General features: G+C 37.2%; 1 protein-coding gene across 6 annotated transcripts in view; it reads left to right on the forward strand.

Annotated features, from left to right (window-relative positions):
* The first annotated feature begins 360 nt into the window (after nt 1-360).
* The window catches only part of LOC139961024 (uncharacterized), a 43,898-nt gene continuing 27,611 nt past the window's right edge, over nt 361-16,647 (forward strand). For 3 of the 6 annotated variants that reach the window (XR_011790699.1, XR_011790700.1, XM_071959825.1), the window contains exons 1-12: nt 361-507; nt 800-924; nt 3,812-3,936; nt 4,875-4,966; nt 9,240-9,312; nt 9,835-9,914; nt 11,359-11,471; nt 11,826-11,962; nt 13,164-13,235; nt 13,667-13,839; nt 14,857-14,947; nt 16,176-16,315. Coding sequence is in view for 4 of the 6 variants with exons in the window: in XM_071959825.1 (XP_071815926.1) it covers nt 885-924; nt 3,812-3,936; nt 4,875-4,966; nt 9,240-9,312; nt 9,835-9,914; nt 11,359-11,471; nt 11,826-11,962; nt 13,164-13,235; nt 13,667-13,839; nt 14,857-14,947; nt 16,176-16,315 (1,136 nt within the window). In the remaining 2 variants the exon portion in view is untranslated. Of the gene's footprint in view, nt 508-799; nt 925-3,811; nt 3,937-4,874; nt 4,967-8,638; nt 8,853-9,000; nt 9,144-9,239; nt 9,313-9,834; nt 9,915-11,358; nt 11,472-11,825; nt 11,963-13,163; nt 13,236-13,666; nt 13,840-14,856; nt 14,948-16,175; nt 16,316-16,647 lie in introns of those variants that run through there. The other 3 variants (XM_071959826.1, XM_071959827.1, XM_071959828.1) reach the window with 3 other exon arrangements.

The raw sequence follows: 16,647 nt of genomic DNA on the forward strand, positions 1-16,647 counted from the left end.
GAAAGGGCGCCAGCAGTCCATTTGAGTCCGTAAGGGGGGGGGGGGGCATCCGCCCCCTGACTATATGGACGCTCCGCCACTGCCCTTCAGCATCTCATTGGAGCTTACTTTGGTTCTCGTCAGCACATAATGCATTTTTTCAAGAGAGTTAAAATAATGTCAATTTATTGATATCATTTTATGGACGCTATATTTTTTACGCTGTTCTTCTTATGACGTCAGCATGAAAATATATTTCTAACAATTTTACCCTTCAATTTGTTCTAGCTATTTATCTGCTAGAATGGTCATCTAGCACGTCCTCGAAGTATGGTTCGTTCTGCCTCTCGTGTATCTCAAAATAACAGTCCCAGCGAAGAAAGTTTCTCAAATATCGAATTAGTTTCGATCGGTGTTTCATCAGAGAGTAAGACTTTTCCAATGAGGATGTCCTGATCAGGAAAGCATATTTTCTTGACTATAGTGGGATAAACTTGTGATTAGTAAGCAATTTAAACATCTTCTCAGGTAAGCAATAAATATATTTCTTATGCCTGACATTAGTAAACAATGAAACGGGCTGGTCTTCATATATAATAAGGCTGCAAACAGGTTCTAAGTTTGTCACTGTATTCGGATTTCTTCTCTGGCTATACTATTTCTAATAAGAGAGAGATTGTAAGTTATATAATCTCTTTGCCAAGGCTTTCCATCTGATCCTTATTGTTTATTATTTATTTATTTTTGTTGCTTTCCTCATTCATAAATGGTGTTAACCTAGTCAACAGAACCTCGAAATGAGAATCTTCTGTCATTTCAGGTTATCTCTTGAGGAGTTTTCGGTTTGGAATCAACATTTTGATTCATCACGTCCTTTTGAAGAGATTTACAAATTATTATGCATCATGGGGTTGCCTTCTACAACTGGTTTCATCACTTTAACAGGTAAAGATTTGTTGACTTATTACCCTTAACGTAAGTACGTAATGCACTTTGTAATTATAACGGTAACGCACTGAGAAATATGTAGGTACAAACTTTTCGCTGAGAATATAACATTGATATTTTTAACGGTATAAAACTGAATTGCTGTTGTATGGAGAGAAAATTCTGCTGTAACCTTGACATAATGATGATTATTTATTTGAAACCAGTAGAGCATGCATGAGATGTCGATATCATTTTGATGTTTATCTGGTTACTGGTAGTCTACTATAATAGTTAAATCTTTGTGTACTATATACATGCTTAGTATCTACCATGCAGATTACACGTAAATACATCTATTGCTCAGTTCAAGCAACTGAGCAATCCAACATTTTTTGATTTTTGATAAGATATTATCTTGTTATCTAAACAATTTACTGAAAAATGTTGACTTATTTGGGAAAAGTTTTCTTATGTTGATGGCACTTTTAAGCTTCCACATTTATCCTCAGAAACGGTTGACATGAACCACAACTAATGAAAACATGTGATTTCAGTGCGATGTAGGCCAGGTGGTAGGGGTCTCTTTTGACATCAATTAGTAAACATTGCGCGCTGGTGTTTGATACTTGGAATGAATTCTAATGCGTGCCCAAGGAAAGTGGTACAGAGGGATTCTGGTATTCCGATTTGTATAATGTGAGAATATCATGATATATAACTTATCACGAATTTTCTTTAATATACATTCTGAGTAATTATTGTGTGCCGATAAAGGGTCTATCTTGTTCGCCCAAACATGGACAAACAACATACCATTTTGCGGCTTGAGTCAATAACAGCATCAGGTCAGATGCAGGAGTTTGAAAAGGAGGCGTATAGCCGTGGGGCCGTTGACCGCTCATTATACCCCCCCCCCCTCACCACCCCCTTCGGAACCCTGGATACACGTCTGAGCATATTAATCATCCGTCAAACTAGATATACTATATGATACCAAAACGTCCAATGCCTTGAGTATTTGCACGACTACTCCCCCCACCCCCTCCCCCGGCACCTTAACCTCTTTTCGATTAATTTTTTATATTCACGGAAACCCCCTAGCTATGGCCACTGTGCAACTATTCTTCGGCCTATTTTCAACACCTCTAAATTCATATAGTGTAGACTAAATGGTATAAAATTGCGTTGTAAATTGTTTATTTTGGATTTGCATTCGTTTATCCAAATGTACAAGTTGGAAGAAGCTATTTAGGGTCTAATGGAATGTAAAAAAGACCATCGATATCGAACTATTTGAACAGCTGTTAAATTATGTAAACTTTTCTTTATGTAAAAAAAAAAAAAACGATGTGTGGTATTATTTCCTTCGGTTTTTCTTTTCTCAAATTAGTTTGAAATGCTAACAGCGCGATTATATTTCAATAACTGCAGGGCCTACTGCTGTGAGAGGTGTTTAGATTTCATATCTCCCAGTTATTTGCAAATACTTCGAAGAAGTTTAAAAAAATATGCTTATAAAAACTTTAGGCAATGGAACATGTGGCGAAGGGGTAATTGATATGTTTATGTTAAACAACGTTGCTCTAAATTAAAAGTATTTTCCGGACATTTTCAATAAGCAACTTTGCGTACCACTGTAGATTTCTCGGATTGCATTTTCAACTTTTCATCACCTTAAGGGATAACTTGGACAATAAGATCCAGAATTTACTGACCCCTTGTGTCGCTTACTTTCTTACCGTCATTGATTGGTGGCACATTCCAGTTACAGATCCCAGCCTGCCACTGGTTAAATGATGTAAGATATCAGCAACTAATATATAATGTCAATATCAATCTCCAGGATCGGACAACAAAAATACAGACAACAGTTTGTCATAGATATGAAATCGCAGTTGAGACAGCATTTTTGGACCTCTTGGACCAATAAAGGATGTGGTAATGGACAAGAAATATTTTATATATTTCTTTGGGTTTGATGTATAGGGCTGCCAGTGTATGTCATACAGTAATGAGAAGGGAACAATCTTGCAGGAATATGAACCTTGTATTTCATGGGACGAAACAAATAAATATGATAACTTTACCATCTGAAAAAAAGTCACTGGCTCACAATTTCCTAGTCATCCCATAATCAACAAGGAACATAAATTTGCAAACTTTAGCATCCCAAAATTTTGGACTTGAAGGCCTATTTTTAATTAACTTCCAGTTGATATGCCTCGTCAAGTATGATGAAAGTTTGTGATGGAGTGAGATAGCGAGAGGAGATTGTAAAGTTCCGCTGTACCCTGTACAATATCGAAACTAAGGTGATAATCTAGGACTAATTTATGCATTCATCAACAGATATTGCTAGTGTTTGCTACCTCATAATCTCGACAGGTGTAAGTTCCCTTCCAGCAGGTGATCTCTAGCATGCTGTTTGTACATACTGTACATTACAACATTATTACATCATTAACAGCTTGGGTATTAGATTATTAATCCAATGTTTAAAATGGCTTTAATAGAAGCCTTGTGATTTTGAAAAATTAATTTTAGTATAGAGATTTCTTTTTCAAACCAAAAATGGAGAATATTTGCCTCCCCAATTCCATGAACCTTGAAGTAAAACCACCTCCGTATTCACACATATATTCGGAATATGTTTAGATCTCAGGATATTTGTCAAAAATCTACCAACCACAAACATTGAACACATCTAGTCATTTAAGGCTAAATTATTTAGTTGGTGACCTATAAATATATCATCTAACGAGCAGTTGATAGTTTTCAGTTTAAATATGCCAGTCTTGCACCAGACAATGCAATTTAATGTTTTTTTAATCAATAATCTGAATTTGCATCAGGGAGTAACTGTTTATCTTCCATTATCTTTTTTTTTCTAAATTTGTTTCAGTTATATTGTCACTGGGGTCAGGGCAACTATTTGAGGATCCATTCAGACGTCAGCCATTTGAGGATTCAATATTTCCATTCATCTACCATGACCATGACGTATTCAGTGTTGCAGATTTCAAGCAGGTACTGTCGGCAGTGTGGCACACTTGTCCCAAAAATCCAAACATGTTCCAGCCTACATTTTCAAAAGTGGGGGACAGCACGGCTAATTCCCATGTTCCTATACCTGAGATATTTTGTCCTATCACATTTGTGAGGGTCAAGTATTCTAACTGCGCAAGTCCTTTCCGTGCTCATGTCAAGTGCTTATATCCTTCTTGTGCTCATGTCCTTCTGGTGCTCATGCCAAGTGCTCATGTCCTCCCCGTACTCATGTCCTTCCGGCTTATGTCCTCCCTGTGCTCATGTCCTCCCCGTGCTCATGTCCTTCCCGTACTCATGTCATTCCGGCTCATGTACTCCCCGCCCATGTCCTTCCCGTACTCATGTCCTTCCGGCTCATGTCCTCCCTGTACTCATGTCCTCCCCGTGCTCATGTCCTTCCCGTACTCATGTCCTTCCGGCTCATGTCCTCCCCGCTCATGTCCGTCCCGTTCATGTCCTCCCCGTGCTCATGTCCTTCCCACTTGTTTTCCTATTGCATACTATATGTCAGCTAGCGTTTGCTGGGTGACATCCCTATGTTCCGACGTCTCTATGTTCCGACGTCTCTGTTCCGACAATACCAAATAATTTTTGGACTCGTAATTTTTTTGGACCAAAATATTTTTGGACCAAAATTCTTTCGGACCAACATTTTTTTCGGGCCAACATGTTTTCGGACCAAATTTTTTCGGACCAAAATTTTTTGGACCAAATTTAGGATGAAGTTCATACATTACCTAGTATGTAGATTTAACTTAGTGTGTGCCAGATTTGGACTGTTTCCTGTGAAGGTAAAGGTCGTTTGAGGCCAAAACTTGAAAATGTGTGTAGTGTTATATATTTGTTATAACGTGGCATGGTATTGCTTAGCCTGTTGGGTTTATGGTTTTCTTATTCGTTATTGCCATACAACACAGATTCTTGAAGAAAAGGGTCAGATTTACCTGGTTATTCCATCGGAGCCCCCCATAGAGGTACTTGTTGCTAACACGAAGTTAGCATATGGAAGGTTTGTTTGTACTTTTTCCTTTATAGAGGTTGTAATATATGTATCTAACTTGTTTACTTTCCCGATACATTGACTATGGAGTCTATGGTACATTGCTTGTTAATGTAATGTGACTTACATGAAGATTGACAATTAGGGTCTCTCTGTCAGAAGGCTGCATGATAATCATAACTATATAAAGGCATTTTCTGGTGGCAGATAATATGGCACAGAAAAAACAAAGGTACTCCACATGGCTAGGTGAGAACTGGAATTTCACAATTTAAGTCACTTGCTAGAAAATGCTTGTGGTGTTAATAAAATCTACTTGCTAAAGACGAGTTTGCCACTGACATTTTCCTGAACAACGGGACACATCAGTTACTGTGGAAGCTAATGGGAGCAGCCCAATAGTATTTCCTGATAACAAGCAGTTATACTGGGCTTATGTTTGGTACGGGACAAAGCATGTATTTTTTTTACTGACGATTGTTACCCGATTGTTCTAAATGCTACTGGCAGAAAATTGCTAGTGTTTCTTTTTTTCTCCCTTCTTAGAGGGGAGCATACATTTTGAGGCCTGAAATTCATCCCATGTTCCATTCATAACCAAACCTATATCTGTTTGAATTTTGAAGGAATAAATTTGACAGATAAATATTAGGTGCATCCTGACGCAGTTTAATAGCATGTATATAACTACTTGCAGTTGCAATGTCCCGATAAGCTCTACGTGACCCTTTGAGTCATAGACGCTTTACGGAATGTTCCAATTGGCAATTTGTCAGCATACAGTCATCACTGCTTGTTATGAACATTTACCCCACCCATCCTCCCCCCCCCCAACCAAACAAAACTGAGCCTGGTCCGATTTCACATGTGATAAAACAATTTGAGCACATTACCTATGGTGTATGGTACTCTTTCCTGTCCCTGGTGGCTAGTTTGTGGTAATTAGGGGTTGAATAGTTTAGACAAGAACCAATAGATTTCTTTAGGCACGTATGTTAAGGTGAAGCGTATGAAAGAATGTTACAAGTAGATACACAATATATAGGCAAGACTTGTTTGATACATGCATTGCTCATAATACACATCTAGCAAAGTTAGACCTCGATTTAAAGAGTGGGAGTGGGAGATGCAGCTGATAGTGATGATAGTTAATATTAAGTTGTATTACATAGTGTATGAGACTATGTCACTAAAGTCATTTAAAGTTTGCTTTTATATGCAGTCCAGCAAGATTTTAATTAGGTTTTCTACCAGGCCTAGAGTAAAAAAGTGTCACAAATATTGTAATCAAAATTTATGCTATGAATTAAGTTTCTCATACGAATATCTTGGCAAGTTTCCAGAAAAGTTTCTCTTGACACTAGATCAACACCCACTATATGAATTGGTTGCGTCCTTATAACCCCTATAGTTATATGTAGCACAGGTGCATCTTCGACTAGACCACTACTGTCATGTGTACAAGTAACAATCAGTACAAAGGTCAACTCGTGTAAGTTTGCTCTGCGGGCTGCGCTTTCGTCGAAAGCGGCGATTCTTAAAACTTTGCACAGAAAAGTTGTATAGAATATGTGTGATAGCAGAAAAGAAATCGTTCGAACTAGAGTCAAATTCATACGAAAGAAGACACACAGTCTGCGTTTACGAACGTTATATACAAGAATAAAATTAGAAATAAATGTGGAATACAATAAATGGTTCAAAACATTTCCCGTGACGCTGATTATAAAATTCAGTACAACAGCGATCTTCCCGCGCTGGTATGGCAAGCCGTTTTAACATTTACCTCGCAATTCGACTTAAGTCGAATACATTTCACTTAAGTGGAATTCAATTTCACTTAAGCAGAATACTATTTAACTTAAGTGGAATTCTATTTCACTTAAGTGGAATACCATTCCACTTAAGCTTAATTATATTTTACTTAAGCTGAATGCATCAACTTGTCACTGCATTTTACTTAAGCTTAATTCTATTTCACTTAAGTGGAATTGCATTCTACTTAAGTGGAATTGTATTTTACTTAAGCTAAATTCAATTTCACTTAAGTTGAATTGTATTCTACTTAAGTGGAATACAATTCCACTTAAATGGAATGTCCTGTCTATTTCACTTAAGTGAAATTGTATTTCACTTAAGTAGAATTCTATTTCACTTCAGTGAAATGTGATTGGCTAGTCTATTCCACTTAAGTGGAATGTGATTGGCTAGTACATTCAACGCCAAACTTTGCCCATGCCTTTGCGCGCCATTATAAACAACTTGCCGCGATACGTGTACGTACGTACGTGCACAATGAATATCGGCTGTTCATTCATACTTAGTAAAGATTCCTAAATCCTATTGGTCCATTCAGGTCAGCTGACCGTGGTTAATCCTGTGAGTAACGCACGGTAAAATTACGGGGCATCACTTTAATAAATCTTTGGTTATATGTAACCAAAAATGTTTTGTTTTATGATTTTTTCCCCCACACAAATGGTAGTGTATGAATGAACGGGGTTAATCAACGGTCTAGCGTGCGTTACTCACATGATTAATGCACTCCGGGTGTTAATGCTATCGCTGGATGCACTCGGGCTCCGCCCTCGTGCATCGCTTGCATTATCCCCCGATCGTGCATTAATCCTGTGAGTAACGCACGCTAGACCGTTGATTAACCCCTTATTCATCGGGATCCAACTAGCACTTAACATCCGTGCAAGGAGTGTACGTACGTACCTGACCTGGTACCTGACGAATACCATTACCAAAATAAAGCCATGGCAAATACATTACAAGTGGTTGGAGCTACAGCCGAAAACGCATTGACAAGGGCAAGAGAACGTATTACTTTTTTGGGTTTTGGGTTTTGGATGAATCTTTTATTTCGTCAAAAGTTTCACTATCTAAAAAGTTACGAATTCTGCCTATATTACTTAAACAAGATGTAAGTCGCCTCTGTTGTGCATCATTTGATCGCATTCCAGCAATGTTAGATGTGAATGATTAGCCATAGCCATGATGTACACGTGCAACGAGGATCGACTACATCATCATATGTGATGAGCAATTGAATGCGTTACGGCGAACATTACCCTAAATTGTATTTATATATAAGCCACATATCAACATTTCCACTTAAGTGGAATTGTTTTTTACTTAAGCAGAATAAAATTCCACTTAAGTGAAATTGACGCCCAAAAGATATTATTCCACTTAAGTGAAATTGTATTCTACTTAAGTGGAATACAATTTGGAAATGTATTCCACTTAAGTGGAATTGTATTTCACTTAAGTGGAAATGCATTTCACTTAAGTGGAATTGTATTCCACTTAAGTGAAATAGATGGGCTATTTAGCTGAAGTGAAATGTTATTCCACTCAAGTAAAATGCTATTCTACTTAAGTGAAATACAATTCCACTTAAGTGGAATGCATTTCCACTGAAGTGAAATAGAAATGTCCATTTCCACTTAAGTGAAATAGAATTCTACTTAAGTGAAATTGAATTCCACTTAAGTGGAATACATTTTACTTCAGTGAAATAACATTTCACTTAAGTAGAATGTATTCCACTTAAGGGAAATGTATTCGACTTAAGTCTAATTGCGAGGTAAATGTTAAAACGGCTTGCCATACGCTGGGCCGTGTGACACATAACTTGTTGTATGCGAGAGTAGTCATTGACATTCGCTCATCATTTACCGTGAATGGCACATTTACATTCACGAAGCCTGTGCACTGTAGTTAGGCTAGATTTTTCCATTGACTTCAGTGTGGTTAGGCTAAACACAATCATGGGATGTCAGTATTGTGGAAGTGGAAATGATATCGAGACCAATTGTACGGCAATAAACCAAGGCTCAATGAATGCGAACAATAGACCATTTATAAGTTGTGACGAACTGTGTACGTAAGCACCTATTCATAAATTTCTGTCACTCTTTCTTGTTGCTAAGAAAGCCAATTGTTACGTGTTGGTAGACCCAGCCTACGGCTGCCTCATTAACTTGCCAAGTAAAGTACTGTGATCACTGATCCGTGAAGAATATTCAGTAGCAGCACAATGGGCAGAAGATTTGCGCGGCACCAAGCGCAGACAAGATTTGGCTATGCTCCCTAACTTTCCTATATTTTGGCTTGAAATATGCAGCTCAACAATTTTCAAATTGAATATTTATTTTCTATCACTATGATCAGAGCCGTCATTATTTATTATCGAACAAAGAACTTTGTATAACACAAAATAGTATTTTTCTCTCTTAAACTGGTAACCCTGTTTCTTATCTCATATCTTTAGGTTTATGGATGAACTTGGTGTAACACTGTACAGCAAGGACATGCAGCCCTTTGTAGAACAAGTTCATAGAGAGGTAAACTTATATGTCTTGATATACCTTTGTATACTGAACCGTTTTCACATATATAATTGCTTAAAGTTTGGCAGTAGCAATATAAATTATATTAAAGGGAGTGAAGACTAGCGCACAGAGAAACGTCTGATGGCGATAATCTGACCTAGTTTAGAATGAGGTGTAACATAAGTGTTCGACACCACCATTGATCCCAGAAAATACACACACAGCTTGCTACCGTCGGTAATTAGACACTAGTGTACAGTCAATACATGCAGCTACCATCAATACCCACAACACAGTGTACATAGCAGCAATGAACATCTCAGGTCTAGATAAAAGATAACAAGGTTTAACGTTTCATTACTGTCTGCATTTTGTAGCGATAAGATGAAACTTCACTTGCAAGCAACGGAAAGTTAACTTTTTCAGAGGGCGGCACACGGTTTGGGGCGAGTCTTCAATGCCTTTAAGCCTTAGGGTACATTAACCACTGTAAAGTAATATATACTTTGCTGCCTTTTCCTGTACTTCTTTCAGACTTGCTTCTTTCATGGAAGTATTCCACACCAGAAGAACTCGTTTGCGGTAGTTGATGCCTGTCAAACCCCAAGCATAAAGTAAGAAATTAAGTCACCTCTTCACGCACATATGTTTAGTTCTATAAGAACATGGGAGGAGGAGAATGTTCCTGCCCCCTCACTTTTGTAACTAGGGATGCACATCACAGCATTGCTGTATCATAAAGCTCAATCCATACATTAGCAAACCGAGTGGAGGCAATCAAATGATCAATTTGTGGTGTCTTATACATCAGAATTCAGAGGAATTTGTCCAACTTTGAAGATGAAATGTGGATCAAAGTTCAACATAGAATCCAAAATGTTGACAAGGTCGAAATATCAATGAAGTGCTAGATATATTGGGATCAACCAAATGAGAAGTATTCTTGGAATGATTACAAAATCATGTTAGTGTTCTATCCCCCACACTGCTTAGAGCTTCCTAAACTACTGATGCATGATTTGTTTTCTGTAGGCATTGCCATGTGCAGAATGTTCAGTAAGTTAAAAACCAATAGATTCTCATGCACAAACTCTAAGAAATTTTTTTGTCACCTTCAAAACATTTCCCCCCATATTGAGGGGTTCAATTATCAAAATGATCTTTTCAATTTTTGATAAGGATGAAGTGGAATTTTTTTTTTCTTGGAGAAATTAAATCAATTTTTGACACGGTTGAGGTGCTTTTTAGTTTTTTCTTGGAGAAATTTATGGCATGGGCATAATAAAATGACCTTTGATGTCATTAATATCGCATTCAAAAATTGCAATTTAATTTAATCTCTTCAATGTTTTCAGTCTAGTTCTTCACTTTCCTCTACCTAACCTACTAACTTGATTATATTTTAGCATGATACTTATTACTTCAATATATTTGCAAATATCTCATTGTCAAACACTGTTTATTTAAAATGTATTAAATAAAAGAAAATTTTAGTTCTTAAAGGATTGACGATAGCTCAGCTGAAGAAATCAACAGTACTTTTTTCATTTTATAATGTTGAAAATGGTCTTAGCATTATTAATGCTCTCAAATGCCTCGCATAAAAGCAGCTGTGCTGATTCTTTGAGATCATGTAACTATGATTAGGCACAAGTTTTTTTACATAAATTGTTACCAAGGTATTAATGTAGTCAAATTTGCTTTGGAAATTATTGATGCAAAGGTATTGCATAGAATACATGGGTTCCTTGAACATCGTGGTTTCCCTTACAATTAGTGTATCGGTAATCTATACAGGTTGCTTGTTTAAGCAAACAGCAGAGTGCTTGCCACATGGATAGTTGAAGTGAATAATGGTCATAGCCTTTTCGAGCACAACTTTCAGAATCGGGTCTTAAGGTGATAACAAAGGCAAATGAATTAAGGTGATAACAAAGGCAACTGAATGAGTACTTTTGAGGTTAAAGGTTATTAGAGGTTAAAGGTTATTTGAGGTTAAAGTTTAAATGATTCAGTATGGAGGAGACTTTGTAACCTCAAGTCTGTCTTTCTTCGCAGAGTTTTCATGAGTTTGAACGGTCGGGTTTTGCAATTGGAGCCTGGTGAAGACGAAGATGGTCATATTCTGAGGAGTTTCTCGTCCCAGTCATCCCTAGCTACTTTCTTCACCAGTGAGTCAAATAATGTTATTTTTTTATTAACATTTAAAGAAATCACAGATTGGTTACGATTAGCCCGTGTAATAAAAGAAGAATGATTCGACATTGGAAGTATAGTTAACTTCTGTTATGGGTAAAATACTTATTGGATACTGCAGTATTTTAGCTGACTAAATCAGTTTGGTTTACATGTATAATTGTAGTTAGATAATATAGGTACTTTCTCTGTGAATGTCTAGAGCGTTTTCATATTTCTTTGGATATACAAACAAGGCTAACAGCATCTAATAAGGAATTGAAGTTACCAAGGTTACAATGGCTGGATTAAATAATGAAGCATTGTTAATTGTTGTAATCCTTATCCAGGTAACGCTATTTCAAAGAGACAATTAGCAGAGGAAATAGATGAGTCTGAGCTGTTGGGAAACAGAGCTAGACGGCAGACGGAACCAGGAAGCGGACCCCTCTTCTTGGAACTATACATTGTTTGTGACAATGCATTGGTAAATCTCATCACCCTGTCAATTAGCTCAAGTATTTACATATGACATTTATTTTTTAATGAAAAAAAAACATCAATAGAACATTTTTTAATCCCTTTGCAACTGATGTATAGTGGATGGTATATTGCATTCTGGGTGATCTTCAGTAACTATAAAAGATTGTTAGTGTATTCCTTCCTTTAGATGTAATGGAGCTAAACGTTTTAAACGTCTGGTTCTTTGGCTTTGGCATGGTATACAGTTGAACAGTGATACATATTTGTGATATTAATGTGCATGCTGTAGAGCAGGGTTGTCCAACCTACGGCCCGGGGGCCACAGTCCGGCCCGCCGCAGGGTTGCGTCCGGCCCGCCAGAGATGCTCTACGGTGAGAAATTTTAGTGAGCAGATTTATTGATAACAATTTGAAGCTATATAATCAATCATTCGAACCTTCTGGGTCCAAAAAACTGCATACATGTCAGTTTGTGTGACACTCTCTCAACAGAGGGGGGGGGGGGGGAGGGCTGGACTTTATTCACCTGTTTTATCAGGAAGGAAAATAAATCAGTGCGCTCCGCGCGCAGTGCTCACATTTTGCTGCATTGGGCTTCGGGCAAAAAATCGAGTGTAGGGTTCATGCGGCCCCCTCCTTCATCATAATCATTCCATGTGGCCCTCCTCTGCAAAAGGTTGGACAACCCTGCTGTAGAGAATCCTACATCGTAAATACAAGATCTTCTTCATCTTTCCTCTAGTCTTTTTTTTCTCTTCTAAGTATGTGACTAGACTAATGCAAAACTACTATAGCTTTGCCAAAATTGCCGCAAAACGTTTCAGAAATTAGCCCGGACTGTTTTTCTGCACTTCATGTCAGTTTTGATATATCTATATATTTGTGGTATTCATATTTTTGTGTTAATCTTTCTGTTTTTAATTTCCCATGGTTTTAAACCATGAAAAAAAGTCTTCACACAATTTTGGTGCCATCAAGGGTTGCTTATGATTGCTTTCAATTAGTCTCTGTAAATGTAAGTGTTTATAGTATTAATTGAACAGTACATTCACAGGTCAACTTAAGTTGTCTAAAATCTTGTCAGCTTGTGAATTAAAATATGGAAATTTAGAATAGGATCATCTCTATGCTATAGAACAGGTATGCTGTCTGAAATAATTTTGGCAGATTTGTTCAGGTGTTAAATCAGTGTTGTTTTATTTCAGTTTCGAGAATTCAATGGGGATACTGGAGCCTTGGAAGAAAAAGTGGGGATGCTTGTAGAAATATTGAAAGAGGTGAGAACAAAACATGAGAAAATATATTGACTCTTTCAAAAAAAGTGTTAACCTTTTGGGCAAGCTGATATTGCTCTTCAACACTGCTGCATAGTAGTTTGGAGTTTCTAACTGTGCTGAAATATGAAAACTTTGTCACGTTTCCATGGAGATACTGTGTTCTAGTTATATGATATGAAGGCATGAGAAAATGTTCACAATGAAGACAATTAAGAGGAATCAAGGTTGTGTGTGTGGCCAAGACATTAACTGAGTTACATAAATTCTTAGACGTTCTGAAAGATGGCAGAGAGTGATGCAAACTGTGACATGCTAAAGCAAAACAGAGAGAAATGTTTGTTCTTTTCATTTAAAAGTTATGCGTCCACTTTGCACCCACCTATACTTTGATTTTGTGTAGATTGTATTTCTTTATTTATGTTTGTGATTAGATGTATCTAGATCTTGGAGTTTACATTCATCTGACTGGAATTGAGATTTGGAATGAAGGTGATCTTATCAGTCCTGTTAACTCTGGACTTAGAACAATGTTGGATGATTTCCTGCTATGGAGGCAGGAAGACCTCTTGAGAAGACATCCTCATGACTTTGCTATCATTTTATCGTAAGTACCCTAAGAGGATAGTACTGAATATGCAGTACCCTAAGGGGAGAGTACTGCATATGCTTCTGCTATCGTAAGTACCCTAAGAGGATAGTACTGCATATGCTTGTGCTATCGTAGGTACCCTAAGAGGATAGTACTGCATATGCAGTACCCTAAGGCCGGAGTTAACTGCATATGCTTCTGCTATCATACCCTAAGAGGATAGTACTGCATATGCTTCTGCTATCGTTAATACCCTTAGGGGAGGGTACTGCATATGCTATCCTAATTACCCTAAAACAGAGAGTCCTGCATATGCTTCTGCTATTGTAAGTACCCTAAGAGGATAGTACTGCATATGTTTCTGCTATCGTTAATACCCTAAGGGGAGAGTACTGTATATGCTATCCTAAGTACTCTAAAGGGGAGAGTACTACATTGGCTTCTGTTATCGTAATTACCCTAAGGGGAGAGTACCACAGTAGAAGACGCAACTTTGTCAAGCAGTTATCCATATAAAGTATATAGGAAGCTTTTCTTTGTGTAATGAATTTTGCTGATGTTATACTACAATGACTGCTCATATGTTCATGTGAAGCTAATGACACATAAATAAACTCAATGACAGTGAGAATTACAACCCTCCATAGAGAAGCACTAGCTGCCTGTCTATGGTGAAAGTGTACTGTATGCATCTGTCTTATGATTTCCTGGGCCTGGTCCTGCAAACATTTGGGGCAATCAAGGAAACTGATAACCGTTCTTATCCTTGTTAAGCCTGAATTGGCTTTTTAGAGGACTTCCCTCCACATGTATATATCCAGTGGAAAATCAAATAAATCAAATCAAATCAAATCATTCCATAACTTACGTTGCGATGTGCATTATAGGATCATGTGCCCTAAATATTTGGCACTGAAAAATTGCTATGTATCAGTTTTCATTCTTTTGCAATTCAATTTTCCTTCTAGTTGTATATTTTCATTAAATATTACTGATAAGTTCATAAATTTTACTTAATTTTTTCATTGACAGAGGTAGAGGATATAGCAGAGGTAGCTCAAGTCCTCCACTGGTCTTCAAATCTGAAATCTGTAGCAATTCCCACTCTGGTTTAGCCATAAAGGTAAGCATTTCAAAAGATGGGAACTCACCTCTGTTCTTTCACAGAGAATTCTTAATATTAAAGGAAAAGCTAACCCCAAACCATTATATTTAAACTAGGTGTGTTACAGATATATGTGATCAACACACCCCCCTCAAACACTTATTAGTGGTCTTATTTCATTGAGAAGATATTGTAGTTGTCACAGCAGGACTATTAATGTTGACTATTTGCCTACTTTCTGAGGGAATAAATAGATAACCAAATCACCATCGAGAAAGTGTTTTCATTGTAACTCAGAAGTATCTAAATATCCATACATCTTTAATTTTTTTATAAACCACAAGGATGTTCAACTGGGATAGAAAAAAGAAAAGTTTGTGATTTGGCTAACCCTACTTTCACTTCCTAGTGGCATTTTAACATCTTACATTAACAAAATGGCAGCACCCTAATAGGAACTATAAGTCCCAATACCTCCAAATCACAGCAAGAATTTCCCATATTTGAGAGATTTGTTTACTGATGCAAACTATCTATCATTCAGGTGAAGGTGATGATGAATTGCTTCTTGTTGTGAGGGATATTTATTAGAATGTTAAAGCTATGCTACTCCATTTAACAAACTAAGTCACGATCCCAAATTTTTGCATAATTCATTTAGCGTGCTTCTATGAGACATCTTCTTCGGTTACTTATTTCATTGTAAAAGAGAGTGGAAAGTTAGTTTGTAATTTCACCTAGTGCCCAGTTAAGGTCATGTCCATACCCACTCATGTGCAGATCAGTGAAGAAAACAGCAGTCAGCGAAAGTTATAAACGTTTCATGGATGGGAGGGTTGTTGATAAGACTGCAGTTGACTGTCCATAACAGGAAAACAGACTTGAATCAAACATGTCAGAAAGAATGTCTGCATAGTTGTATTTATGTAGAGTATACCAATGTAGCATGGTAGGCTTATTGTCCATTTCTACATTTTCTGGTTTGCTGTGAAGAAACAAATGCTTTATCCACCTAACACTGCCATGACAGAAGTTTTCCAAGCTCTTTCAATTCTGAGAAAGGATTAAAAAGATAACATGACCAACGTTTAAAAAAACAGTGTGGGTCAGTTTGTTTAACTTGAAGAACATCATAGGTACAAAAGTTTTGAAAGAAAGGTAAGTTACCATGTAATCAGCACTGGATATGTTTGAGCTCTACTTTAATAGCATGTTTGCCTTTCATCATTGCCTTTTTATTGGACAGGAACTGAACTTGAATGATCCAGTTTTACCCAGTCTGCTCGCACGCAACATTGGTTTTGCGATGGGTATATCTCGTGACGATGTCAACAGATGTGAATGCCCTGAACCGAATGGGTGTATAATGGGAAATAAATACAAACAGTAAGTGATCAGAGTAAGCCTCTGCGATAACAGTATTCATTATTCTTCTAATAAAAGCATTTCATGTTGATGTTATATATATGTCTGTGTGTTGATCTAAATGTGATAGCCAAAAGTTATCTAACAAACTTGACACCTGGTTTGGTTTGCTGCATCAAGATTAAAGCATATTGCTAGTTTGGTCATGGTTCATCTTACAACAGTTATTTTGTCCCTGTGTGTTACTTTCAAGATCAAAAGGTAAGATCATTGCCTAAAGCACTTTATAATTAAAAGTGTTTATGTGCTACCATTATCTGGGCAATCTTATTACCATCTTATCGCATGATTTG

The sequence above is a fragment of the Apostichopus japonicus genome, chromosome 20 (genome assembly GCF_037975245.1).
Source record: "Apostichopus japonicus isolate 1M-3 chromosome 20, ASM3797524v1, whole genome shotgun sequence".
Classification (NCBI taxonomy): Eukaryota; Metazoa; Echinodermata; class Holothuroidea; order Aspidochirotida; family Stichopodidae; genus Apostichopus; species Apostichopus japonicus.